The sequence below is a fragment of the Salvelinus namaycush genome, chromosome 1 (assembly GCF_016432855.1).
Source record: "Salvelinus namaycush isolate Seneca chromosome 1, SaNama_1.0, whole genome shotgun sequence".
NCBI classification, from domain to species: Eukaryota; Metazoa; Chordata; class Actinopteri; order Salmoniformes; family Salmonidae; genus Salvelinus; species Salvelinus namaycush.
The window spans coordinates 29,404,694-29,431,687 of record NC_052307.1 but is presented as its reverse complement, the minus strand read 5'-3'; the positions used below and the strand labels follow the sequence as shown (position 1 = coordinate 29,431,687).

At 43.1% G+C, this 26,994-nt stretch overlaps 1 protein-coding gene across 1 annotated transcript; it reads left to right on the top strand.

Moving 5' to 3' along the window:
- Nucleotides 1-388: 388 nt before the first annotated feature.
- LOC120054847 (pleckstrin homology domain-containing family A member 2-like) lies at nt 389-26,994 on the top strand. The gene is made up of 12 exons (XM_039002514.1): nt 389-534; nt 2,609-2,773; nt 6,473-6,529; nt 6,635-6,683; nt 16,531-16,628; nt 23,739-23,867; nt 23,965-24,066; nt 24,151-24,219; nt 24,502-24,572; nt 24,664-24,727; nt 25,033-25,110; nt 25,332-26,994. Exons 2-12 carry the CDS (start codon nt 2,633-2,635, stop codon nt 25,800-25,802), a joined length of 1,329 nt encoding a protein of 442 aa, XP_038858442.1. The 5' UTR covers nt 389-534; nt 2,609-2,632; the 3' UTR covers nt 25,803-26,994.

Sequence of the window (26,994 nt, the reverse complement as noted above, 5' to 3'; positions counted from 1 at the left end):
TATGGAGTTAAAAGTTTATTTTCTTTAGGAATGTAGTGAAGTAAAAGTAGTAACAAATATAAATAGTAAAGTAAAGTACAGATACCCCCCAAAAACACTTAAATAGTACTTGATAGTATTTTTACTTAGGTACTTTACACCACGGCTATTAATGTTTGATGACCCGGCACAATGACAGCCAAGAAAACAGTTAAAACCTAAAGTCAACAACAGAGAGATCAGCGGCAGCGCCAGTCAAGAGTCTGGCTACTCAAACTCCTTGCTTCTGCCAGACAAATTCAAGAGTTCATGTCAACGCAGTTCCTCATACTGTAGCTACAGCAAAAAACGACAAGAGACTAGATCATTTCCGGGATTGGTTCATTCTAATCGCGAGCCCTACCAGGAAAGAAGTCTCAGTTGACAGCGGTGTTCGGGTGCCGCATACATTTCAGATAGTAGACAAATGTCAACTAAGAGTAACAACAGATTTAAACGAGACGTGTTTTACTCTTTGCGACACTTGGGACGCACGCACACCGAACAGTAAAACGGGTAAGTTTTGTGTGTCTGTATGTGTGTGTTGGGCGGAGTAGCCTAGGTGTGGCAGACATACCTAGAGTTGTGGTTGGCAGATCGTTTCAGCGTTAAACTTTCATGCCATCTCAACATGATGCTAAATCATGCTTTATTGGGCGGAATAGTTATTCTCCATACAAGTCGACAACTAGTGAAATAACTGACAGAGTATCTCGCCTACAGAACATAGCCCACAGAGCACCTGATCAAATAATAATGTAGGCATATCTATGATACAGGATGGGTTCCACGTGGATCTGATCCTCCTGGATCAGATACACGGTAATAGTGACACTAATACTCAGATTTTTCACTTGTCAAATAAAAAACAATGATTGCAAAGCTAAACAAACCATACAACTCTATGCACAATGACTATTTTTATTTATTTTTTTCCACATAAAATTTTACAAAAACACATTTACTTGAAGAACAGTGCAGATGCAAAGTCTGGAAACAGAATTATGTTTTGTGCTGTCATTCTGTTAACAAACATTACATCTGCACTGTTGGAATGCACCGTGGAATTACCGTCCTATAGTATTCATATGTAGCCTCTATCTCTGTATCTGCTCCTCATTCTGTTTGGGGAATAATAGCTGTGCATTAATAAACAAAACTTTATGATTCACACTAATCAGTAGGGTTGTGACGATTATGGAATTTGGGGTAACAATTAATTGTCATGCAAAAGGACACTGTTGTCTTAATTGTTTTGAGCTTGTGATGCATCTTTGGAAAATGACCTACTACTTGCCTAATGAATATCACAGCTTGGTGACACCCCTGTCTCAAAACTGGTTTTGACCGCATTGAACTTTTGGAAATGAAGCTTCTCCTCCTGACCATGCCGTTCTGCTCGTAAAATGACTACCAACTTTACCAAATTCATGTAAAAATGAAAAACTGCTATTGGGTAAACTATATCTACTAGAATATAAAGTTGAACCTCCCCTTCTCCTAAAAATACATGTATTAAGACAATTTTTGTTGTTGTTGTTCAGGGTTATTGTCATTAAGTGTCGGTTAAACAATTATAGGATAACTTTGCCAGCCCTGCGAATAAGGCCTACATAGACAGCATGGTCAAACACGAATCCCTTTTATCCCAATAATAATGTAATGCTAAGTTTAAATGCATCAAATGTCCCATGTCTTGTAAAGATTGAGAACTACTTAAAGTTTGCCATAGATGCCAATATATAATTTCAGACTTGGTCACTCCTGCTATGCTAAATGCCCGAAACAGATGCTTTTTCTGATGTCAAAGCACTGGCTGTGTGTGTGTGTGTGTGTGTGTGTGTGTGTGTGTGTGTGTGTGTGTGTGTGTGTGTGTGTGTGTGTGTGTGTGTGTGTGTGTGTGTGTGTGTGTGTGTGTGTGTGTGTGTGTGTGTGTGTGTGTGTGTGTGTGTGTGTGAATTTCTTTATTTCCTTAAACAACACCATGAACACGAAATGTTCTTCATATTGCTGTTCCAGAGGAGAAGTTGTGTTAGCATGCGTATGTGACCAGGTAGGTGCATCTACTGTACAGACAGGCATCAGTCAGGATGATGTCATGTCCTCAGCATGTCAGTCAGTCTCTCTGACAAGAGTTAGGTTAGGTTGTCCTCTAATGTTCATTCCCTTGTCACTCTCTGACCTGCCCCCCCCCACTCTCTCTCTCTCCCCCCTTTTTCTCATCTCTATCTCTCCCTTCCTCTCTTTCTCTGCCCCCCCCTATCTATCTGACCAGATGAAATGTGCCTGTATGCAGATCTGTTTAGTAGTCTATAATTTACAGCTGTGGTGAATCCTCTGGTTAGCAGCACAGCCTGAGGCCTTATGCTTAGCTAGGCTGCCTCAATAACGTCACATGAAAAACTGCTGTGTGTGTGTGACATGACTGCTCGCTCTCTTCCTCTCTTTTGGGCAAATTCACTGCCAACTGTTACTGTTGCTCTAAAAGAGGATTTGGGTTTTCTGAAGAATTGGAAGCCTGTGTCATTACTGTGCAAGATTTATTTCAAAATGCCTTACAAATAGACTCCTCCCGCTCTCCATCTCTCAGTGATATGTGGTAGCAGGCAGCAGTATGCCATACGTGGACAGGCAGAACCGTGTGTGTGGCTTCCTGGACATTGAGGAAAAGGAGGGCAGCAGTCGCTTCCAGAGACGCTACTTCATACTGGACACACAGGGCAACACACTGCAGTGGTACATGGACAACCCCCAGGTACACACACACACAGTCATTATAGTACCTGTACAAACACACATGACCTCTGATGTGTCTGAGGCAGAGTGTGTTCAAATAGTGTGTGTGTTCCGCCGCTAGCAGGGTAGAGGAAGTGAGACTGGGAGTTGAAGGTTTTTATCTCTCTCTCTGCCTGCATAAGTGCTTGTTGTTAGGCTTGGGCGATACCCCGGTATACGGTATAAACGGTATATTTCGAAATAGCGATGGTATGATTTTCAATACTGTTTAAATAAATAAATATATACGGTGCATTCAGAAAGTATTCAGACCCCTTGACTTTTTCCACATTTTGTTACATTACAGACTTATTCTAAAATGTATTAAATTACATTTTTTCCCTCATCAATCTACACACAATACCCTGTAATGACAAAGCGAAAACAGGTTTTTAGAAATGTTTGCAAATAAATTAAAAACAGAAATACCTTATTTATATAAGTATTCACACCCTTTGCTATGAGACTTGAAATTGAGCTTGGGTGCATCCTGTTTTCATTGATCAGCCTTGAGCAGCTGTTTCTACAACTTGTTTGGAGTACACCTGTGGTAAATTCAATTGATTGGACATGATTTGGAAAGGCAAACACCTGTCTATATAAGGTCCCACAGTTGACAGTGCATGTCCGAACAAAAACAAAGCCATGAGGTCGAAGGAATTGTCCGTAGAGCTCAGAGACAGGATTGTGTCGGCACAGATCTGGGGAAGGGTACCAAAAATTGTCTGCAGCATTGAAGGTCACCAAGAACACAGTTGCCTCCTCCATCACCCTTCCTAGAGCTGTCCGCCCGGCCATACTGAGCAATCAGGGGAGAAGGGCCTTGGTCAGGGAGGTGACCAAGAACCCGAAGGTCACTCTGACAGAGCTCCAGAGTTTCTCTGTGGGGATGGGAGAAACTTCCAGAAGGGAAACCATCTCTGCAGCACTACACCAATCATTCCTTTATGGTAGAGTCGCCAGACGGAAGCCACTCCTCAGTAAAAGGCACATGACAGCCCGCTTGGAGTTTGCCAAAAGGCACATAAAGGACTCTCAGACCATGGGATACAAGGTTCTATGGTCTGATGAATACAAGATTAAACTCTTTGGCCTGAATGCCAACTGTCGCGTCTGGAAGAAACCTGGCACCATCTCTATGGTGAAGCATGGTGGCGGCAGCATCATGCTGTTGGGAGGTTTTTCAGCGGCAGGGACTAGTCATGATCGAGGGAAAGATGAACGGAGCAAAGTACAGAGAGATCCTTGATGAAAACCTGCTCCAGAGCGCTCAGGACCTCAGAATGGGGCAAAGGTTCACCTTCTAACAGGACAACAACCCTAAGCACATAGCCAAGACAACGCAGGAGTGGCTTCAGGACAAGTCTCTGAATGTCCTTGAGTGGCCCAGCCAGAGCCCGGACTTGAACCCAGTCGAACATCTCTGGAGAGACCTGAAAAAAGCTTTGCAGCGACGCTCCCCATCCAACCTGACAGAGTTTGAGAGCATCTGCAGAGAAGAATGGGAGAAACTCCCCAAATACAGGTGTGCCAAGTCTGTAGCGTCATGCCCAAGAAGACTCGAGGCTGTAATCGCTGCCAAAGGTGCTTCAACAAAGTACTGAGTATAGGGTCTGAATACTTATGTAAATGTGATTTTTCCATTTTTATTTTTTATAAATTTGCAAACATTTCTAAACCTCTATTTGCTTTGTCATTATGGGTATTGTGTGTAGATCGATGAGGGGGGGACAACTATTTAACCAATTTTAAAATAAGGCTGTAGCGTAACAAAATGTAAAGGGGTCTGAAAACGTTCCGTGTGTGTGATATACTGTACCAGTCAAAAGTTTGGACACCTACTCATTCAAGGGTTTTCCTTAGTTTTACTGTTTTCTACATTGTATAATAGTATTGAAGACACCAAATATTTGAAATAACACATATGGAATCATGTAGTAATCAAAAAAGTGTTAAACTAATCAAAATATATTTGAGATTCTTCAAAGTAGCCACCCTTTGCCTTGATGACAGCTTTGCACGCTCTTGGCATTTTCTCAATCAGCTTCACCTGGAATGCTTTTCCAACAGTCTTGAAGGAGTTCCCACATGTGCTGAGCACTTGTTGGCTGCTTTTCCTTCACTTTAAGACATGAAGGTCAGTCAATCCGGAAAATTTCAAGAACTTCAAGTGCAGTCGCAAAAACCATCAAGTGCTATGATGAAACTGGCTCTCATGAGGACCGCCACATAAAAGGAAGACCCAGAGTTCCCTCTGCTGCAGAGGATAAGTTCATTAGAGTTACCAACCTCAGAAAATGCATCCCAAATAAATGCTTCGGAGTTCAAGTAACAGACACATCTCAACATCAACAGTTCAGAGGAGACTGTGTGAATCAGGCCTTCATGGTTGAATTGCTGCAAAGAAACCACTACTACAGGACACTAATAATTAGAAGAGACTTGCTTGGGCCAAGAAACACGAGAAATGGAGATTAGACTGGTGGAAATCTGCCCTTTGGTCTGGAGTCCAAATTTTTGATTTTTGGTTCCAACCGCCGCCTCTTTGTGAGACGCAGAATAGGTGAACGGATAATTTCCGAATTTGTGGCTTGGAGGAGGAGGTGTGGGGTTGCTTTGCTAGTGACACTTTTGATGATTTAATAAAAATTCAAGGCACACTTAACCAGCATGGCTAACAGAGCATTTTGCAGTAATACGCCATCCCATCTGGTTTACGCTTAGTGGGACTATCATTTGTTTTTCAACAGGAAAATTACCCAAAACACACCTCCAGGCTGTGTAAGGGCTATTCGACCAATGCAGAGAGTGATGGAGTGCTGTATCAGATAACCTGGCCTCCACAATCACCTGGCCGCAACCCAATTGAGATGGTTTGGGATGAGTTGGACTGCAAAGTGAAGGAAAAGCAGAATGCCAATAGTGTGCAAAGCTGTCATCAAGGCAAAGGGTGGCTTATTATAACTGCTTATAACTGCTTATAACTAACTAAGTTATGTATAACTATAATAAATATATATATCCAGCTCAGGGCTACAGCTATGCATTTGCTTTGGTAACTTGCTAGCTAAGTGGCTAGATATGAAGGTCAAGCTTCTTGGTTACATCAGAGACATTCAATCCCCTCCTGGATCAAGATCCCTGTTGCCTAAATTGTTCTGCGTCCCCTCAAAAAAAGTATATACACAGGTATATATTTTTATTTTATTATTTATAGCAGCCCTTGTGTGCACATTCGGTAATACCGTATACCCTGGTATGGTACAGAAACAGTTTGACGGTATGAAAATCTGGTTGCCGCCCCACCCTACTTGTTGTGTTACTGTGTTTATTACACTGTATGTCTGCCTCTAGAACCTGCCTAGTGGAGCGAACGCAGTTGGGATTCTGTGTTTATTACACTGTATGTCTGCCTCTAGAACCTGCCTAGTGGAGCGAACGCAGTTGGGATTCTGTGTTTATTACACTGTATGTCTGCCTCTAGAACCTGCCTAGTGGAGCGAACGCAGTTGGGATTCTGTGTTTATTACACTGTATGTCTGCCTCTAGAACCTGCCTAGTGGAGCGAACGCAGTTGGGATTCTGTGTTTATTACACTGTATGTCTGCCTCTAGAACCTGCCTAGTGGAGCGAACGCAGTTGTGTTACTGTGTTTATTACACTGTATGTCTGCCTCTAGAACCTGCCTAGTGGAGCGAACGCAGTTGGGATTCTGCAGCTGACATACATCTCCAAGGTAACAACACCCGTAAACAGACTACTTAGTAAGGGCAATGTTTTTGACTGATTCCAGACTCTCATCTTCTCTCTCATCTCATCTGCTCCTCTGTTCGGGGGTTAGGTGAGCGAGGCCACGGGGAAACAGAAGTCCAAGACTGAGTTCTGCTTTGGTGAGTCAAAGTGTTTGTTTGAGTGCTTTTGTTTGCTTGAGTATGAGAGTGTAAGGTCTTCTCATGGCCCTGGTGAAACACGTACAGTAAAATGGGTTCAGTTGTGTGACATATGAATCGTTCCATGTCATTTTCAACAAGCCATGACACCCACCATCTCAGATTGTTCTGAAATTGTTTCTGTAGTTTGAAACATCGGCATTCTTCAAAGTGTTTGGGAGAGATTGAGATACATTGTCTAGATAAAGTAAGATATTGTCAGCGTATAATGATATGATGTTTTCCGTAGAATTGAGAGAGATTGGTGTAATTTATTTTGATTGCCGAACTGCCTGGGCCAGTGGCTCCATAGACAGGTTGGTTGTTTAGCAACAAAACCGATGTGTGTGCAACTATGGGGCAAAACAGACAGGGTTCGTTTCGATTGTTGACAATATACAGTTGAAGTCGGAAGATTACATACACCTTAGCCAAATACATTTAAACTCCGTTTTTCACAATTCCAGACATTTATTCCTAGTAAAAATTCCCTGTCTTAGGTCCGTTAGGATCACCACTTTATTTTAATAATGTGAAATGTCAGAATAATAGTAGAGAATGATTTATTTCAGCTTTTATTTATTTCATCACATTCTCAGTGGGTCAGAAGTTTACATGCACTCAATTAGTATTTGGTAGCATTGCCTTTAAATTGTTTAACTTGGGGCAAATGTTTTGGGTAGCCTTCCACAAGCTTCCAAATTTTCAATGGGATTTATGTCAGGGCTTTGTGATGGCCACTCCAATACCTTGACTTTGTTGTCCTTAATCTATTTTGCCACAACTTTGGAAGTATGCTTGGGGTCATTGTCCGTTTGGAAGACCCATTTGCGACCAAGCTTTAACTTCCTGACTGATGTCTTGTGGATATATTGAAGCAACATCTCATCATTTTCCTGCCTCATGATGCCATCTATTTTGTGAAGTGCACCAGTCCCTCCTGCAGCAAAGCACCCCCAAAACATGATGCTGCCACCCCCGTGCTTCACAGTTGGGATGGTGTTCTTCGGCTTGCAAGCATCCCCATTTTTCCTCCAAACATAACAATGGTCATTATGGCCAAACAGTTCTATTTTTGTTTCATCAGACCAGAGGATAATTCTCCAAAAAGTACGATCTTTGTCCCCATGTGCAGTTGCAAACCGTAGTCTGGATTTTTTTATGGCGCTTTTGGAGCAGTGGGTTCTTCCTTGCTGAGAAGCCTTTCAGGTTATGTCGATATCGGACTTGTTTTACTGTGGATATACACTGCTCAAAAAAATAAAGGGAACACTAAAATAACACATCCTAGATCTGAATGAATGAAATATTCTTATTAAATACTTTTTTCTTTACATAGTTGAATGTGCTGACAACAAAATCACACAAATTATCAATGGAAATCAAATTTATCAACCCATGGAGGTCTGGATTTGGAGTCACACTGTGGAAAAGTGGAAAACCACACTACAGGCTGATCCAACTTTGATGTAATGTCCTTAAAACAAGTCAAAATGAGGCTCAGTAGTGTGTGTGGCCTCCACGTGCCTGTATGACCTCCCTACAATGCCTGGGCATGCTCCTGATGAGGTGGCGGATGGTCTCCTGAGGGATCTCCTCCCAGACCTGGACTAAAGCATCCGCCAACTCCTGGACAGTCTGTGGTGCAACGTGGCGTTGGTGGATGGAGCGAGACATGATGTCCCAGATGTGCTCAATTGGATTCAGGTCTGGGGAACGGGCGGGCCAGTCCATAGCATCAATGCCTTCCTCTTGCAGGAACTGCTGACACACTCCAGCCACATGAGGTCTAGCATTGTCTTGCATTAGGAGGAACCCAGGGCCAACCGCACCAGCATATGGTCTCACAAGGGGTCTGAGGATCTCATCTCGGTACCTAATGGCAGTCAGGCTACCACTGGCGAGCACATGGAGGGCTGTGCGGCCCCCCAAAGAAATGCCACCCCACACCATGACTGATCCACCGCCAAACCGGTCATGCTGGAGGATGTTGCAGGCAGCAGAACGTTCTCCACGGCGTCTCCAGACTCTGTCACGTCTGTCACATGTGCTCAGTGTGAACCTGCTTTCATCTGTGAAGAGCACAGGGCGCCAGTGGCGAATTTGCCAATCTTGGTGTTCTCTGGCAAATCCCAAACGTCCTGCACGGTGTTGGGCTGTAAGCACAACCCCCACCTGTGGACGTCGGGCCCTTATACCACCCTCATGGAGTCTGTTTCTGACCGTTTGAGCAGACACATGCACATTTGTGGCCTGCTGGAGGTAATTTTGCAGGGCTCTGGCAGTGCTCCTCCTGCTCCTCCTTGCACAAAGACGGAGGTAGCGGTCCTGCTGCTGGGTTGTTGCCCTCTTACGGCCTCCTCCACGTCTCCTGATGTACTGGCCTGTCTCCTGGTAGCGCCTCCATGCTCTGGACACTACGCTGACAGACACAGCAAACCTTCTTGCCACAGCTCGCATTGATGTGCCATCTTGGATGAGCTGCACTACCTGAGCCACTTGTGTGGGTTGTAGACTCCGTCTCATGCTACCACTAGAGTGAAAGCACCGCCAGCATTCAAAAGTGACCAAAACATCAGCCAGGAAGCATAGGAACTGAGAAGTGGTCTGTGGTCACCACCTGCAGAACCACTCCTTTATTGGGGGTGTCTTGCTAATTGCCTATAATTTCCACCTGTTGTCTATTCCATTTGCACAAAAGCATATGAAATGTATTGTCAATCAGTGTTGCTTCCTGTGTGATTGACTTGGAGTTACATTGTGTTGTTTAAGTGTTCCCTTTATTTTTTTGAGCAGTGTAGATACTTTTGTACCTGTTTCCTCCAGCATCTTCACAAGGTCCTTTGCTGTTGTTCTGGGATTGATTTGCACTTTTCGCACCAAAGTACGTTCATCTCTAGGAGACAGAACACGTCTCCTTCCTGAGCGGTCCCATGGTGTTTATACTTGCGTACTATTGTTTGTACAGATGAATGTGGTACCTTCAGGCGTTTGGAAATTGCTCCCAAGGATGAACCAGACTTGTGGAGGTCTACAATTTTTTTTTCTGAGGTCTTGGCTGATTTCTTTTGATTTTACCATGATGTCAAGCAAAGAGGCACTGAGTTTGAAGGTAGGCCTTGAAATACATCCACAGGTACACCTCCAATTGACTCAAATTATGTCAATTGGCTTTAGAAGCTTCTGATAGGCTATGTCATCATTTTATGGAATTTTCCAAGCTATTTAAAGGCACAGTCAACTTAGTGTATGTAAAATTCTGACCCACTCGAATTGTGATACAGTTAAATAATCTGTAAACATTTGTTGGAAAAAGTAGATGTCCTAACCGACTTGCCAAAACTATAGTTTGTTAACAAGAAATTTGTGATGAGTTTTAATGACTCCAACCTAAGTGTATGTAAACTTCCGACTTCAACTGTATATGTATCTTATCCAGAGCGACTTACAGTAGTGAGTCTTTTTTCTTACTGGTCCCCCATGGGAATTGAACCCACAACCCTTGTGTTGCAAGCGCCATCCTCTATCAACTGAGCCATATGGGACCCATGTAAGCGATATTTCATCTCCAATGTTTATTGAATAAATAAATGCATTTGCACAATGAGCACTTGTTGTCTCTCAAATACATCATTACAGTTGTTGGTTAGCTAGCAAGAACATGTTTTGCCATATTAGCAATGACATGAAATCAGTCAAAACACCTCAAAACAAGACATGGTATCAAGAACAAGATGAAATGAGCCACTTACGATTCCCCACATGACAGTTTCTTGTCATTCTTGCTAGCAATCTGGCCATCCAGACACACAACAACACTGGAACCGCGCACATCGTTTTTGTGACGATATCAGCTAACCCATCTGTAGACAATGAAAATAGCAGAGGTGAGATGGGATCACCTTGCCTGCTACTTCTGGTTATTCTGAACGGAGCAGAGCAGGTATTGCCTGTTATTACTATGGCTGAGGGATTGGTATATAGTATTTTAATCATGTGTTAAGGTGGGCCTTCGCGCTTCAGCAAACAAAGGAACAGGGGTGCTCAACAACAATGACAAAAATCATGAATGGCTTACTAAGAAAAACTTGGCTTGATTATTTTGGTCTCTGTGTCTCTGGATTCCCAGACACCCAAATATCACTTATGTATATTTTGACATGGCTTATTGATTAACGAGACACAATATCTATCTTTATTATGTTATGCTATAATTTACCATTTACCTAGATTTTTTTATTTATTTATTTTTACATTCATGTGTCTCAATTGGCTACTAGGCTATAAATAGAAGCTATGTGCAATGGTCAGGTCACTCTGAGGAAGACGTCAGCTTGACGTCAAAACGTCAAGTCACCTGTTCGCATCCTGTACAATTGATTTCTTATTGCTCAATATAATCCATCTCTGTCTATTTTTGTTGAGTGCTCCAACTTCTTTTTACCTCAAATTAGTCGTTTTGCAAGTTTTTCTTGGTAAGCCATTTTCAGTATTTTAGTCATATTAATGAAATTGGTGCCAAGTCCCATATGTTCCAAAACCGACCAACGATATGACCATTTTAGTCTATCAAAAGTTTTTTTGTGTCGAGAGAGTGAGAGAACTGCACAAGCAGCTTTGGTTTCTGATGAAGCATGTAAGACGGGGATCATCAACTAAATTCAGCATCGGGACAATTTTCTTCTTAAGTGGATGGTCAGGGGGCTGGAACATAATTACAAATCTTTTGTAGACTGCAATTGACTGCAAGAAGCAGAATTTCAACCCTTGTTTACATTTGCAGGTTTTTTTCTGGATCAAAATAGGGCTTCGGTGGTGGGCGTGGTGGTGGTGTGGCCAACGGTGCTGTCGCCAACTGAAAATTTAAAAATCCCTCGAGTTGGCCGCAGTGACAACATTTTGCTGTTTTAAAGCTAATTTCTTGCAATTCTGCACATTTTGCCAGGTGGCATAGATAAAATGTTGCGATTTTAAAGCTAATTTCCTGCAATTCTACACATTCTGCTATGAGGCTGAGAGAGAAATTAGCAGTTTTAAAGCACATTTTCTGCAATTCTACACATTTATGCTATATAAGTGACATTATAGCAAAATCAATGGGGGGCCCATGCCATGGCACAAATACTCCTGAATGCATCAATATTTTTTTTTTTAGATTCTCTCTTGACTATCTAGCTTTTATTTTTCTTGATTGTTAGTTCTCAAACACGATCTTTTTAAAAAATATATAGGTCCCTTTTCTACATACTTTATATCTGGTTTTAGTCGTTTACACTGAAAATGTTTTTCCAACCTGAAAATGATTTCCAACAAATCATTTTTGGGGACATAGACATCCCGAAAAAACAATCAGGCGGCCCACCCAATACTTTTCTATGCAGAAAACAGCGATCACGTACACTGAGTATACAAAACATTAAGAACATCTTCCTAATATTGAGTTACACCCCCCATGCCCCTTCTTCCCTTTTGCCCTCAGAACAGCCTCAATTGGTCGGGTCATGGACTCTACAAGGTGTCAAGTGTTCCACAGGGATGCTGGCCCATGTGGACTCCAATGCTTCCCACAGTTGTGTCAAGTTGGCTGGATGTCCTTTGGGTGGTGGACCATTCTTCGATACACACGGGAAACTGTTGAATGTGAAAAAACAGCATTGTTGCAGTTCTTGACACAAACTACTATACCCTGTTCAGAGGCACTTAAATATTTTGTCTTTCCCATTCACCCTCTGAATGGCACACATACACAATCCATGTCTCAATTGTCTCAAGGTTTAAAAATCCTTCTTTAACCTGTCTCCTCCCCTTCATCTACACTGATTTGAAGTGGATTTAACAAGTGACATCAACAAGGGATCATAGCTTTCACCTGGTCAGCCTATATCATGGAAGGAGCAGATGTTTGAAACGTTTTGTATACACAGTGTATATCTCTCTATTATATGTGGAAATACTTTGGAACAGATTTCCAAAATTAATATCAGTTGGTGCTGATTTTCTGTTTTTTTTTAGTCTTATGTCCAACAATAAAATTATAAAAACTAAAAAAGAGTTCCTGATGTAAGATATGTAATAGACGACAAAGGTTATCTGAGGATAATAATTTAACAAACCCGCTTTGGTCTAGATGTACCATTTTGGTTAAGTAAGTTTTGAGATGGAATGACAGAATGTTTGAAAATAGCTGTATATCTGTGTTTATCAAAGATGGTGAGAGCACTGTGTGGCATCTTTACCTTTTATTGAATAAAACCAAAATTAGTGCCTTATTTCAAATCAAATTTTACATGCGCCGAATACAACAGGTGTAGACCTTACAGACCTTACTTATAAGCCCTTAACCAACAATGCAGTTAAGAAAATACCTTTTAAAAAATAGTAAGAGATAAGAAAAACAAATACTTAAGGAGCAGCAGTAAATAACAATAGCGGGGCTATATACAGGGTGTACCGGTACAGAGTCAATGTGTCAATGTGCAGGGGCACCGGTGTCGAGGTAATTGAGGTAATTATGTACATGCAGATAGGCTTATAAAAGTGGTAATAACAGAGTAGCAGCAGCATAATGGGGGGTTGCAAATAGTCTGGGTAGTCATTAGCTGTTCCGGGAGTCTTATGGCTTGGGGGTAGAAGCTGTTTGGAAACCTCTTGGACCTAGACATGGCGCTCCGGTACTGCTTGCCATGCGGTAGCAAAGAGAACAGTCTATGACTAGGGTGGCAGGAGTCTTTGACAATTTTTAGGGCCTTCCTCTGACTCCGCCTGGTATAGAGGTCCTGGATGGCAGGAAGCTTGGCCCCGGTGATGTACTGGGCCGTACGCACTACCCTCTGTAGTGCCTTGCGGTCGGAGGCTGAGCAGTTGCCATACCAGGCAGTGATGCAACCAGTCAGGATGCTCTCGTTGGGGAGCTGTAAAACCTTTTGAGGATCTAAGGACCCATCAATCAATCAAACAAATGTATTTATAAAGCCCTTCTTACATCAGCTGATGTCACAAAGTGCTGTACAGAAACCCAGCCTAAAACCCCAAACAGCAAGCAATGCAAGTGTAGAAGCACGGTGGCTAGGAAAAACTCCCTAGAAAGGCCAGAACCTAGGAAGAAACCTAGAGAGGAACCAGGCTATGAGGGGTGGCCAGTCTCTTCTGGCTGTGCCGGGTGGAGATTATAACAGAACATGGCCAAGATGTTCAAATGTTCATAAATGACCAGCAGGGTCAAATAATAATAATCACAGTAGTTGTCAAGGGTGCGACAGGTCCGCACCTCAGGAGTAAATGTCAGTTGGCTTTTCATAGCCGATCATTCAGAGTATCTCTACCGCTCCTGCTGTCTCTAGAGAGTTGAAAACAGCAGGTCTGGGACAGGTAGCACATCCGGTGAACAGGTCAGGGTTCCATAGCCGCAGGCAGAACAGTTGAAACTGGAGCAGCAGCACGGCCAGGTGGACTGGGGACAGCAAGGAGTCATCAGGCCAGGTAGTCCTGAGGCATGGTCCTAGGGCTCAGGTCCTCCGAGAAGGAGAGAAGAGAGAGAGAGAATTAGAGGGAGCATACTTAAATTCACACAGGACACCGGATAAGACAGGAGAAATATTCCAGATATAACAGACTGACCCTAGCCCCCTGACACACAAACTACTGCAGCATAAATACTGGAGGCTGAGACAGGAGGGGTCGGGAGACACTGTGGCCCCATCCGACGATACCCCCGGACAGGGCCAAACAGGCAGGATTTAACCCCACCCACTTTGCCAAAGCACAGCCCCCACACCACTAGAGAGATATCTCCAACCACCAACTGACCATCCCGAGACAAGGCAGAGTATAGCCCACAAAGATCTCCGCCACGGCACAACCCAAGGGGGGCGCCAACCCATGCCAAATCTTTTATTTACGTCCCTTCCAAATGACCCTTTGTGATTGGCTGTGTTAGTCATTTCGAGTAATAGTTGACTTAATTGGTTCCAAAATATTAAAAAGACCTCAGAAGGAATGCTGTCCCAACCAGGTCATTTGTCTTTATTCATGTTATCCAATGCACTTTTTAAGTTCATGGAGAGAGATTTGGTCTCCCATCAAGCTGGCTTCCTCAGTTGAGAGAAGAAGAGTTCTTACACCTTTAAAAAGGACTCTGTCTGGCTTGGAGTGGATTTACAATCAGAGGGGTACAATTCTTTATAGAAACGGGGGAATCTTTATGTCATGTGTGCTCCCTCTCTGGCCTCTAGGTCACCAGGCTGCTCGTTATGGTGCACACCTGTTACCATCGTTACGCGCACCTGCGCATCTTCAGACTCACCTGGAGTCCATCACTTCCCTGATTTACCTTCCCTATATATGTCACTCCCTTTGGTTCCTTCCCCAGGCATTATAGTTTCTGTTCCTGTGTCATGTCTATGCGTTGTTCGTGTTTCTAATTTTGTATTATGTCGTGTTTATTTATTAAAACACTGACTCCCTGAACTTGCTTCCCGACTCTCAGCGCACATCGTTACACTTTAGTTGATATAATTTGGATTCTGATAGTAATTCACCTGATTCAGTTTCAATGGTTACAATATCCGCTAATTACTGCGAAGCTTGTTAGCCAGAAGACAACTGTGTCGATTACCATGAAACTAATGCTTAAGTTTATCTCGATGGATGGAATATTCTGCTCTCTCTCTTATCAATAGATTTAGTTCTGTCTTGACGTTGGAGAGAGTAGTTGCACTGAAAAAAGTATTTGTTGAGAACGCTCTAACTTTGTTAACAACTTTTCCAATTCTGATATCTTTTTAAAAATGTGATTTATTCAGCCCAGATGCAAATGTAGTTGCATTGTTTTTAATAAAACCTTTGTCCCATAAAATCAGAGAATCATCAACTGAATTTTTGTTAATAATTATGAATTTGTTCAATACAATTTCATGTGTGTTCCTCGGAGCATTGCTCTATCAATGTGGTTTTAGACTATCAAGATAGTTGGACTGTTTGATAGAACTATTAAGGCCTTTCAAATTCCACAAGAGAATAGCTAGTGTTGTCATTGTTTTACTAAAATGTAATTGTTATCTTTAATGTTGATTAGCCCATGGATGTAAAATAAAAAGCAGGAACCACAGGGACGCCCACCCATTGGTCCGCTCCCACTTAGAAGACCCTCTCTATAAACCATTGACACTACTTTATGGTAAATAATGCAAGCTACTTCAATGACAAATTTCTTTGAACAGGGGAAAAGAAACATGACCAGATTCACATGGAATACATTACATGGTATGGAGAAGCAAGCCACAGCTTCATACTACTTGTCAAAAATAGAAAACTGATACTGTATACTGGTTGTTGGGGTGGGATTGGCATGGAGTGTGAGGCTTCCGTGGGTGGCTTTAAAAATATATATATATATACTGTGTATATATATATATATATATATATATATATATATATATATATATATATATATATATATACACAATTCCTCATGTCTTACTAATTGGTAGGAAGACGTTTGGTCCGAATCGGATGTTGGGTACTATATTAATTGAATATTATCAGAATCCTATACATTAAAATGGCCAATTTGGGTGCAATCAGTTAGCTTAATTTCTCATGGATTAAATGATATTTCAACAAAATAATGTTTCAGAAATGCTAATCGTATCGGTTGCTAAGAACAATCTAAGATGGTGGGTGTCAACCCTCTTTCTGGTGCTTTTTGAGATGGAACAACCCATACCTGTTCTGTCCTCCTTGCAGTGATCAGTGCTATTATAACCTCTGTATTTCTGTTCTGTATTTCTGTATATCACTATGTCTGCAGTGATCAATGCAGTGTCTCGGCGTTATTTCCTCCATGCCAACGATGCTTCTGACCTGAAAGACTGGGTCCTTGCTCTGAACAAAGCTACCAAGATCACTGTGAGTACCCCAACTCCTGTAGCTAACGTTACCATTAACATATGGTAACATTAACATAACATATGATTCATCTAATCATTACACGTATAACCAGGTGTGTAACTTGCGGTCATGACCCCCCCCCCACCCCATATGAGAGACAGGTCAATTTGCCCTTGTAAAAATTAATTAACAGCCTTGGTTTCTCAAATAACTGCCTCGCCTGGTTCACCAACTACTTCTCAGATATTCAGTGTGTCAAATCGGAGGGACTGTTGTCCGGACCTCTGGCAGTCTCTATGGGGGTGCCACAGGGTTCAATTCTCGGGCCGACTCTTTTCTCTGTATATATCAATGATGTCGCTCTTGCTGCTGGTGATTCTCTGATCCACCTCTACGCAGATGACACCATTCTGTATACTTCTGGCCCTTTGAGCACTGTGTTAACTTACCTCCAGACGAGCTTCAATGCCATACAACACTCCTTCTGTGGCCTCCAACTGCTCTTAAATGCTAGTAAAACCAAATGCATGCTCTTCAACCGATCGCTGCCCGCACCCACCCGCCTGACTCGCATCACTACTCTGGACGGTTCTGACTTAGAATATGTGGACAACTACAAATACCTAGGGTTCTGGTTAGACTGTAAACTCTCCTTCCAGACTCACATTAAGCATCTGCAATCCAAATTACATCTAGAATCGGCGTCCTATTTCGCAAACAAAGCCTCCTTCACTCATGCTGCTAAAAATACCATCGTAAAACTGACTATCCTACCGATCCTTGACTTTGGCGATGTCATTTACAAAATAGCCTCCAACACTACTCAGCAAATTGGATGCAGTCTATCACAGTGCCATCCGTTTTGTCACCAAAGCCCCATATACTACCCACCACTGCGACCTGTATGCCAGGCCCTCGCTTCATATTCGTCGCCAAACCCACTGGCTCCAGGTCATCTATAAGTCTTTGCTAGGTAAAGCTCCGCCTTATCTCAGATCACTAGTCACCATAGCAACACCCACCCATTGCACATGCTCCAGCAGGTATATTTCACTGGTCATCCCCAAAGCCAACTCCTTCTTTGGCCGCTTTTCCTTCCAGTTCTCTGCTGCCAATGACTGGAACGAATTGCAAAAATCACTGAAGCTGGAGACTTATATCTCCCTCTCTAACTTTAAGCATCAGCTGTCAGAGCAGCTTACCGATCACTGCACCTGTACACAGCCCATCTGTAAATAGCCCACCCAACTACCTCCCCATATTGTTATTTATTTTTGCTCTTTTGCACCCCAGTATCTCTACTTGCACATCATCATCTGCACATCTATCACTCCAATGTTTTATTATTTCGCCACTATGGCCTATTTATTGCCTTACCTCCCTAATCTTACTACATTTGCACACACTGTATATAGATATTTCTATTGTGTTATTGACTGTACATTTGTTTATCCCATGTGTAACTCTGTGTTGTTTTTGTCGCACTGCTTTGCATTATCTTGGCCAGGTCGCAGTTGTAAATGAGAACTTGTTCTCAACTGAGGTGAATTACAAAATGTACAAATTTGATTGATAGGGAGGTCGCAGTTGTAAATGAGAACTTGTTCTCAACTGAGGTGAATTACAAAATGTACAAATTTGATTGATAGGGGAAATAAATTCCCACCATAAAACGCCAGGCAGCTACTTGGTTTCTGTGTCTTGACACAACACAGTGCTACTCCTTTCCTCATTTTACGATTGGACCCCCCCCCCCCCACCCCACACACACACCGCTAATTATGCTTTTGGTTTGGCACGCGCACATACTCTCACAATCTCTCATCTAGAATATGAGGAAATGGTGAAACAGAACAGCATGATTTGTGTTTTGAGGTTTCACAGAGCACATTCCAGCACAGTGTGTGTTGAATCCTATATTCAGCCTGTGGGGGGGGCTTTCCACACATACACTGTTTATAATATAATACTGTATATACCATTTAGCAGATGCTTTTATCCAAAGTGACTTACATTCATGTGTGCATACATTTTATGTACATGTGGTCCCGGGAATCAAACCCTATCTTGGCTTTGCAAGTAGAGGTCTTCACGGAGCCACTTGTACCTGAATACCCGAGACCCGATCCGGGACGTGAGCAAGTCCGGATCCAGAATTCTAAATAATGTCACGTGTCTGGGCCGGATCTGATTGGATTTTCACGGGTCTCAGGTATGTGTAGTTTCAACTGACTTGTCCAGAAGGACCCATACAGATCAGAACGCGACTGCTGCAGTAGAGCGAGAGAGAAATCGTATAATTTATGCTGCTGCTCTTTACTTTTCACAAGAGTGGCACGTGAAGCTTGTTGTTGGCCAATCATAAGTCATCAAAGCGGCAATAGGCAACAGTCAGAGCCTCCGTGTGTGGCAAAAGTTAGGACATATCTAATCAATGGAAGATGGAATTAAAATGAAGGAAAGTTAAAGGAGAAGGACGGGCTACAACCACCAAGAGCCAACAGCTAGGCTGCTACTTTATATTCTGAATGGAGTTGTTGTTGTTTGTAACTGTAGGATGAGAAAGCGCATGCAGCTTCTATTAGCCTAGATGGTTAGTTAACCAGGTTCTCCTGGTTTGATGCAGTCAAGACTGGTACTACGTGATCATATTGGATGATAAATAACCTAGCTACAGTATGGCAGCTATTAGTCTACTATAGTGCGAGTCGGCTTGTTTGGTTGCGGTCTCTCCCTCCCTGTTCCCGTGTCACACACTCACACACACAGCACGGCCCCTGCTAGAGCGTCACCTCCCCCTCACGCTTTATCAGCTCCGGTTAATAAATTACCTTAAAAATATACTTTTCTGCTGCTTCCCTCACTCGGATCGGACCGGGTCTGGATCTGACCAGGTCTATACGGAACTGGTCTAGTTGTCCTTGTGTCCATTTGGAACGGGTCTCTATATTAAAAAAGTGAATTCATGCATATCTGTTCCGGATGGGAATGCCTCAGGTCCATTTCGGAACGGGTCCAACTTTTTGGACCCGTGAAGGCCTCTGGTTGCAAGTGCCATGCTCTACCAGGACCACACACATCTGCTGTTTGTGCTGTGGAGCTGCAGTAAAGATCTGACACACACACACACTTCTTGACCAGAGAGTTTAATGCTGAAGGCCTGTAACTCCTCCCTCCACACTTCTACAGAAGGCTGAGAGCAGCAGTTAGTGGTTATGTCCCAATAATCTTTATTTTATCTGTCTTTTTTCTCCTGAAGTGTGCACTCGTTCACCACTCCACATAAATTTGAAAACATTGGATTGGTGTAGGCCTAGAGGGAGTTTCCATATACAGTGCCTTGAGAAAGTATTCATACCCCTTGACTTATTCCACATTTTGCTGTGTTACAGCCTGAATTTAGTTTTTTTTTTCTCACGTATCTACACACAATACCGCATAATGACAAAGTGAAAACATGTTTTTAGAAATGTTTGCAAATGTATTGAAAATTAAATTCGGAAATATCTCATTTACTTAAATATTCACACCCCTGAGTCAATACATGTTAGAATCTTCAAGCTCTGTCAAGTTGGTTGTTTATCATTGCTAGACAGCCATTTTCAAATCCTGCCATAGATTTTCGAGCTGATTTTAATTAAAAACTATAACTAGGCCACTCAGGAACATTCATGTCGTCTTGGTAAGCTACTCCGGTGTATATCACATACACGTGATTAGCAGATGTTATTGCAGGGGTATTGAAATGCTTGTGCTTCTAGCTCCGACAGTGCAGTAATATCTAACAAGTAATATCTAACAAATTACACAACATATACCCAGTTCCCAACAAATCTAAGTAGAAATTAATTAAGACTCTATACATATGGACAAGCGACGTCAGCGGAACGGACTAAGATACAGTAGAATAGTATAGAAACAACAGTATATACAGTGGGGAGAAGAAGTATTTGATACACTGCCGATTTTGCAGGTTTTCCTACTTACAAAGCACGTAGAGGTCTGTAATTTTTATCATAGGTATACTTCAACTGTGAGAGATGGAATCTAAAACAAAAATCCAGAAAATCACATTGTATGATTTTTAAGTAATTCATTTGCATTTTATTGCATGACATAAGTATTTGATACATCAGAAAAGCAGAACTTAATATTTGGTACAGAAACCTTTGTTTGCAATTACAGAGATCATACGTTTCCTGTAGTTCTTGACCAGGTTTGCATACACTGCAGCGGGGATTTTGGCTCACTCCTCCATACAGACCTTCTCCAGATCCTTCAGGTTTCGGGGCTGTCGCTGGGCAATACGGACTTTCAGCTCCCTCCAAAGATTTTCTATTGGGTTCAGGTATGGAGACTGGCTAGGCCACTCCAGGACCTTGAGATGCGTCTTACGGAGCCACTCCTTAGTTGCCCTGGATGTGTGTTTTGGGTCGTTGTCATGCTGGAAGACCCAGCCACGACCCATCTTCAATGCTCTTACTGAGGGAAGATCTCGCGATACATGGCCCCATCCATCCTCCCCTCAATACGGTGCAGTCGTCCTGTCCCCTTTGCAGAAAAGCATCCCCAAAGAATGATGTTTCCACCTCCATGCTTCACGGTTGGGATGGTGTTCTTGGGGTTGTACTCATCCTTCTTCTTCCTCCAAACACGGCGAGTGGAGTTTAGACCAAAAAGCTCTATTTTTGTCTCATCAGACCACATGACCTTCTCCCATTCCTCCTCTGGATCATCCAGATGGTCATTGGCAAACTTCAGACGGGCCTGGACATGCGCTGGCTTGAGCAGGGGGACCTTGCGTGCACTGCAGGATTTTAATCCATGACGGCGTAGTGTGTTACTAATGGTTTTCTTTGAGACCGTGGTCCCAGCTCTCTTCAGGTCATTGACCAGGTCCTGCCGTGTAGATCTGGGCTGATCCCTCACCTTCCTCATGATCATTGATGCCCCACGAGGTGAGATCTTGCATGGAGCCCCAGACTGAGGGTGATTGACCGTCATCTTGAACTTCTTCCATTTTCTAATAATTGCGCCAACAGTTGTTGCCTTCTCACCAAGCTGCTTGCCTATTGTCCTGTAGCCCATCCCAGCCTTGTGCAGGTCTACAATTCTATCCCTGATGTCCTTACACAGCTCTCTGGTCTTGGCCATTGTGGAGAGGTTGGAGTCTGTTTGATTGAATGTGTGGACAGGTGTCTTTTATACAGGTAACGAGTTCAAACAGGTGCAGGTAATACAGGTAATGAGTGGAGAACAGGAGGGCTTCTTAAAGAAAAACTAACAGGTCTGTGAGAGCCGGAATTCTTACTGGTTGGTAGGTGATCAAATACTTATGTCATGCAATAAAATGCAAATTAATTACTTAAAAATCATACAATGTGATTTTCTGGATTTTTGTTTTAGATTCCATCTCTCACAGTTGAAGTATACCTATGATAACAATTACAGACCTCTACGTGCTTTGTAAGTAGGAAAACCTGCAAAATCGGCAGTGTATCAAATTCTTGTTCTCCCCACTGTACATATGAGATGAGTAATGCAAGATACAGTATGTAAGCATTATTAAGTCAACGAGATACCGTAGAATAGTATAGAAAACAGTATATACACATGAGATGAGCAATGCCAGATATGTAAACAGTATATTTGGCCTTGTTTTAGGTTATTGTCCTGCTGACAGGTGAATTTGTCTCACGGTGTTTTTTGGAAAGCAGACTGAACACCAGGTTTTCCTCTCGGATTTTGCCTGTGCTTAGCTCTATTCCGTTTATTTTTATTCTAAAAAACTCCAGAGTCCTTGCTGATGACAAGCATACTCATAACATGATGTAGCCACCACCATGCTTTTAAATCTATAGTGTGGTACTCAGTGATGTGTTGAATTTGCCTCAATCGTAACGTTTTGTATTCAGGACATAAAGTCAATGTATTTTCTTTTTTACTTTAGTGCCTTATTGCAAACAGAATGCATGTTTTAGAATATTTTTGTTCTGTACAGGCTTGCTTCTTTTCACTCTGTCATTTAGATTAGTATTGTGGAGTAACTACACTGTTGTTGATCCATCCTCAGTTTTCTTCTATCACAGCCATTTTACTCTGTGAAATCACCGTTGGCCTCATGGTGAAATCCCTGAGCGGCTTCTTTCCTCTCCAGCAACTGAGTTAGGAAGGACTCCTGCATCTTTGTAGTGACTGGGTGTATTGATACACCATCCAAAGTCGAATTAATAACTTAACCATGCTCAAAGGGATATTCAATGCCTGCTTTTTTTTTTATCCACCTACAAATAGGTGCCCTTCTTTGTGAGGCATTGGAAAACCTACCTGGTCTTTGTGGTTGAATCTGTGTTTGAAATTCACTGCTCGACTGAGGGACCTTACAGATGATAATTGTATGTGGTGGGTGAGGTAGTCATTAAAAAATCATGTTAAACATTATTATTTCACACAGTGAGTCCATGCAACTTCTTATGTGACTTGTTAAGCAAATTTTTACTCCTGATCTTATTTAGGCTTGCCATAACAAAGGGTTTGAATATTTATTGACTCAATTTTTTAAAACGAATTTGTAAAAATGTCTGAAAACATCATTCCACTTTGACATTATGGGATATTATGTGTAGGCCAGTGACACAAAATTTCAATTTAATCAAATTTATATTCAGGCTGTAACACAACAAAATGTGGAAAAAGTCAATGGGTGCGAATACTTTCGTAAGGGCACTGTAGCAGTCATTTTCTTTCCAATCCATGAAGGGAAGTGTCACACTTCGGGAGGAAGGAGAGATTATTGGAACCTGTGTCAGAAAGGTCACCACTGTCTGTGGCTCTGTGAGGTTGAAGTGTGGTGCTGCTCTGTTTCTTCTCTATTGTCACCTGCCCTCACACAACTCTCGCTCTTCCACTTCCTCTTTAACTGCCCTGTATTCCCGTTGAAGAAACCCTGTATGCCTTATGGGCCTTGTTTATCTCACATTTCTTGTTTATCACTCCATAAATATGTTATAATGCATGTATAGTTTCATAGGATATCAATAAGTAAACCTGAATGGTAATGTGTTGTTGGCTAAATGCCAACTGCTAGCTGTATGTTTGACTTATTGCTCAAACTGTTGTTTTCTGTAGGTCCCTAAAGCAGGGCCTCTTCAGCGCAGATCAGAGGTTTCTACAGTAACCGGTGAGGCAGGGGGTAAGAGGCTGGCCTACAAGACTGAGATCATCGGGGGAGTGGTGGTGCACACACCCATCTACCAGGTACTATGGTCTAGACCAAATACACTATTGCCATGATGACAATGAAGATGGCGGTAATGATGACGTGATGATGATGATGATTGTGTGTGTGTTGCAGAATGAGGGGGAGGAAATGGAGGTAGGGGACAGGAGGGTCTCCTCTGTAGGCAGTAGACCAGGTGTACTGAGGTGTGGCTATTGTGTCAAACAGGGTAACGTGGTGAGTACACACACACACACACACACACACACACAAGCTCGTACACACACACACACTTTTGAACTAATCTGTTGTGTGTTTCAGAGGAAAAGCTGGAAGAGACGTTTCTTCACACTGGACCACAACGCTGTCAGTTACTACAAGTGTGAGATGGTGAGGTCATATCCTGTCCCTCTTCTCTCCTCTGTGTGTGGCTCTGGGTGGTAACGCTGTTGCTGTTTAGACCTCAGTGGGGTGTAATTACAGATGTCCTCAAATGGATTTGGGATAGGAAATACAAACCAAGCCAATACATTGTAGGAAAATACATGTGTCCTCCACGTTTAAGTCTTTGGTTCTGCTTTTGTGTGTTTAGTGTTCTGTGTGACAGATATGTCAGTGGAATAGAGTAAAGTGGTGCGCGTGCGTGTAACCTACATTTGATATGTATTTCAGGATAAGGAGCCTCTGAGAGCTGTTCCTCTGAGAGACATTCAGAAGGTCCATGAGTGTCTGGTGAAATCTGGGTGAGAGTCACACACCTCTCTTTCTCTCGACACCAGACCCAAACACACACAAACACAGAAGCTCAATGTCTTACCCACTCCTCTCTGTCAGGGACCTGCTGATGAGAGATAACCTGTTTGAGATCATCACCAGCTCCAGGGTCTTCTACGTCCAGGTAGGAGGGGGGGGGGGGTGTGTGTGTGTTGTCAGTTGGGCTTCCATCTGTGTTGACTCCTCTCTGGCTTGATGCTCTGTTGCTCATGTGTGGCCTTACTTCTGTTTTTGGAGAAATGGACAGGATGTTTTTTGTGAATTGGAGGAGAACTTTCCCAACACTTAACTGTAAGAACAATAACATCCCTTGTCCCCCCATGGGAGAACAGCTGACTAGGGGCAGGGGCCTCAGATCACAGAGAGGTGTGTGTGTGCTTACTGAGTTGTTTAAGCGTGATGTGTAAGCATGTGCTGGTTTTGTTGCAGACAGACACTCCAGAGGACATGCAGGGCTGGATCAGAGACATTGAGTTGAAGATACAGGACTTCAGAGGCCCTGCCAAGGTAAAGGTAGATTCAGATACATACGAAAGCCTCATATCACAACTCCTCAGAATTTGCCCCACATGACCCGACAGGCCGACTAGCAATTCAGACCAGTACTATTAGTGGTCCTTATGGCATGCCCAAATGCAAGCTTGATTCAGTGGGGGAATTGGAAAAATGGAATCTCTCTCTCTCTCTCACACTCTCTCTCTCTCTCTCTCTCTCTCTCTCTCTCTCAGGGTTCTGCATTTACGTTTGCCTCCTCTCTGTATCGCCATGGTAACTCCTCCCACCCACCCTCTGTGTTCCGTGGTCGCCAGGGAGATGACAGGAGACCCCCACTAGTGAAGTCGTGTTCCGTGGCCCCGGGGTGGCAGCCCTGGACCCCTGTACCCCAAAGAGAGGCTCCCGCTCTGGGCACACTGGACAAGGACAGTCCCTTTAGCAATCTGCCCTCCAGTCTTTCCTCTCGCTCCACCTCTTCCTCCACCTCCTCATCTTCATCCTCCCCCTCCACTCCCACTCTCATCCCACAGGGGGTCCCAGCTCCAGCCCTAGCCAGTGGTGTGGGGGTCCCAGCCTGCCCTGGCCCCATAGCTCCAGACCCCTCCAGCAGCCGGAGGAGACACCGCTCTCAGCCTCAGCCCCCCAAAGACCGCAGCTTCCCTTTCAGCCTGGACGATGATGGTATCCGCACCACCGACGTCTAGAACCAACCACGTCTAAAATCAACCACTTCTAGAATCAACAAAACTCTGCATCCAACAATATATAGAACCACCATCTAGAACCAATGTGTAGACAAACAATGACACTTGTTTGAGTGCTTTCTACCGTTGAAAGACTGAACCTCCCTCCCCCACCCCCTTCTCCTCTGCTCTAAGAGTTTCACAGGCCTGCTGCTGAAGCTACGTCTGCTGTGGGTCTGCTTGCTGAAGTAGCCCTGGTGGGGGAGGGTAGTGATGTAAACTGGGGTTCCTGGATGCGTTCTCTCACTGAGGGGTGTGTCAGTAGTGGCTGTGGGCTTTTTGTATAGAGGGTGACTCAGAGAGAGCAGTGTTGGGCAGACTGGGAGGGGTTATCAGTATTAGAGTGTCTGGTGGAATGTGAAGGATATGTTATATTTTATTGTACGATTTCCTCTTTAAACTTGAATGTAGTCCACCCAGGTACTGAGATGAAGGAAGGTGGATGCTGTGGTGGAGCCTGGTCTGTCTACCGAACACCCTCCACTAGTATAAGTCAGCTGGTCTTTTGCTTGTATTAACCAAGGTTATGTCCCAATTGGCACCCACTATGGGTCCTGGTCAAAAGTAGTACACTATATAATGAATATGGTGCCACTGCCAATTGGGACCGAACCCAAGGGTCCCATTCCATCAATAACCTGGTCATGGAACATGTTAGTGTCCGTGGCTCTGCCTGTCGGTAGACAGTCCTGTTCCCTTGTTAGACTTCATCCAATTGCGTCAAATCGCTACATCAGCAGCACATTTTGTATATACGCTTTTAGCGTATTTCTGCATGTTCTTCCACAAATGGGATTCTCTTGCTCAAATGCAAATGATCTACTATGGTAATGTGTCATGTCACATGTTGTGTTTTGCCTGCCTGCACCTCACCGACCCAGGTCCAGGTGTGCTTTTCCCTTCTCTTTAAACTTAACCTGTCATGTTTCTGATTCTTTACATAGACTCCTGTTATAAATCACAAACATCAATATCTGCTTTGTGTGCGTGTGTGTGTCAGACATCGGTTCAAACATTTTAATGTTCAATACATTTGAAACATGTATTCAGATAACCTTTATTTGAAAAAAACAAGTAGTTGAATATTGGAATGTATTTGGACATACACTTGGAAAGTATTTGAAAATACTCAAATACACTCCCATACATTTAA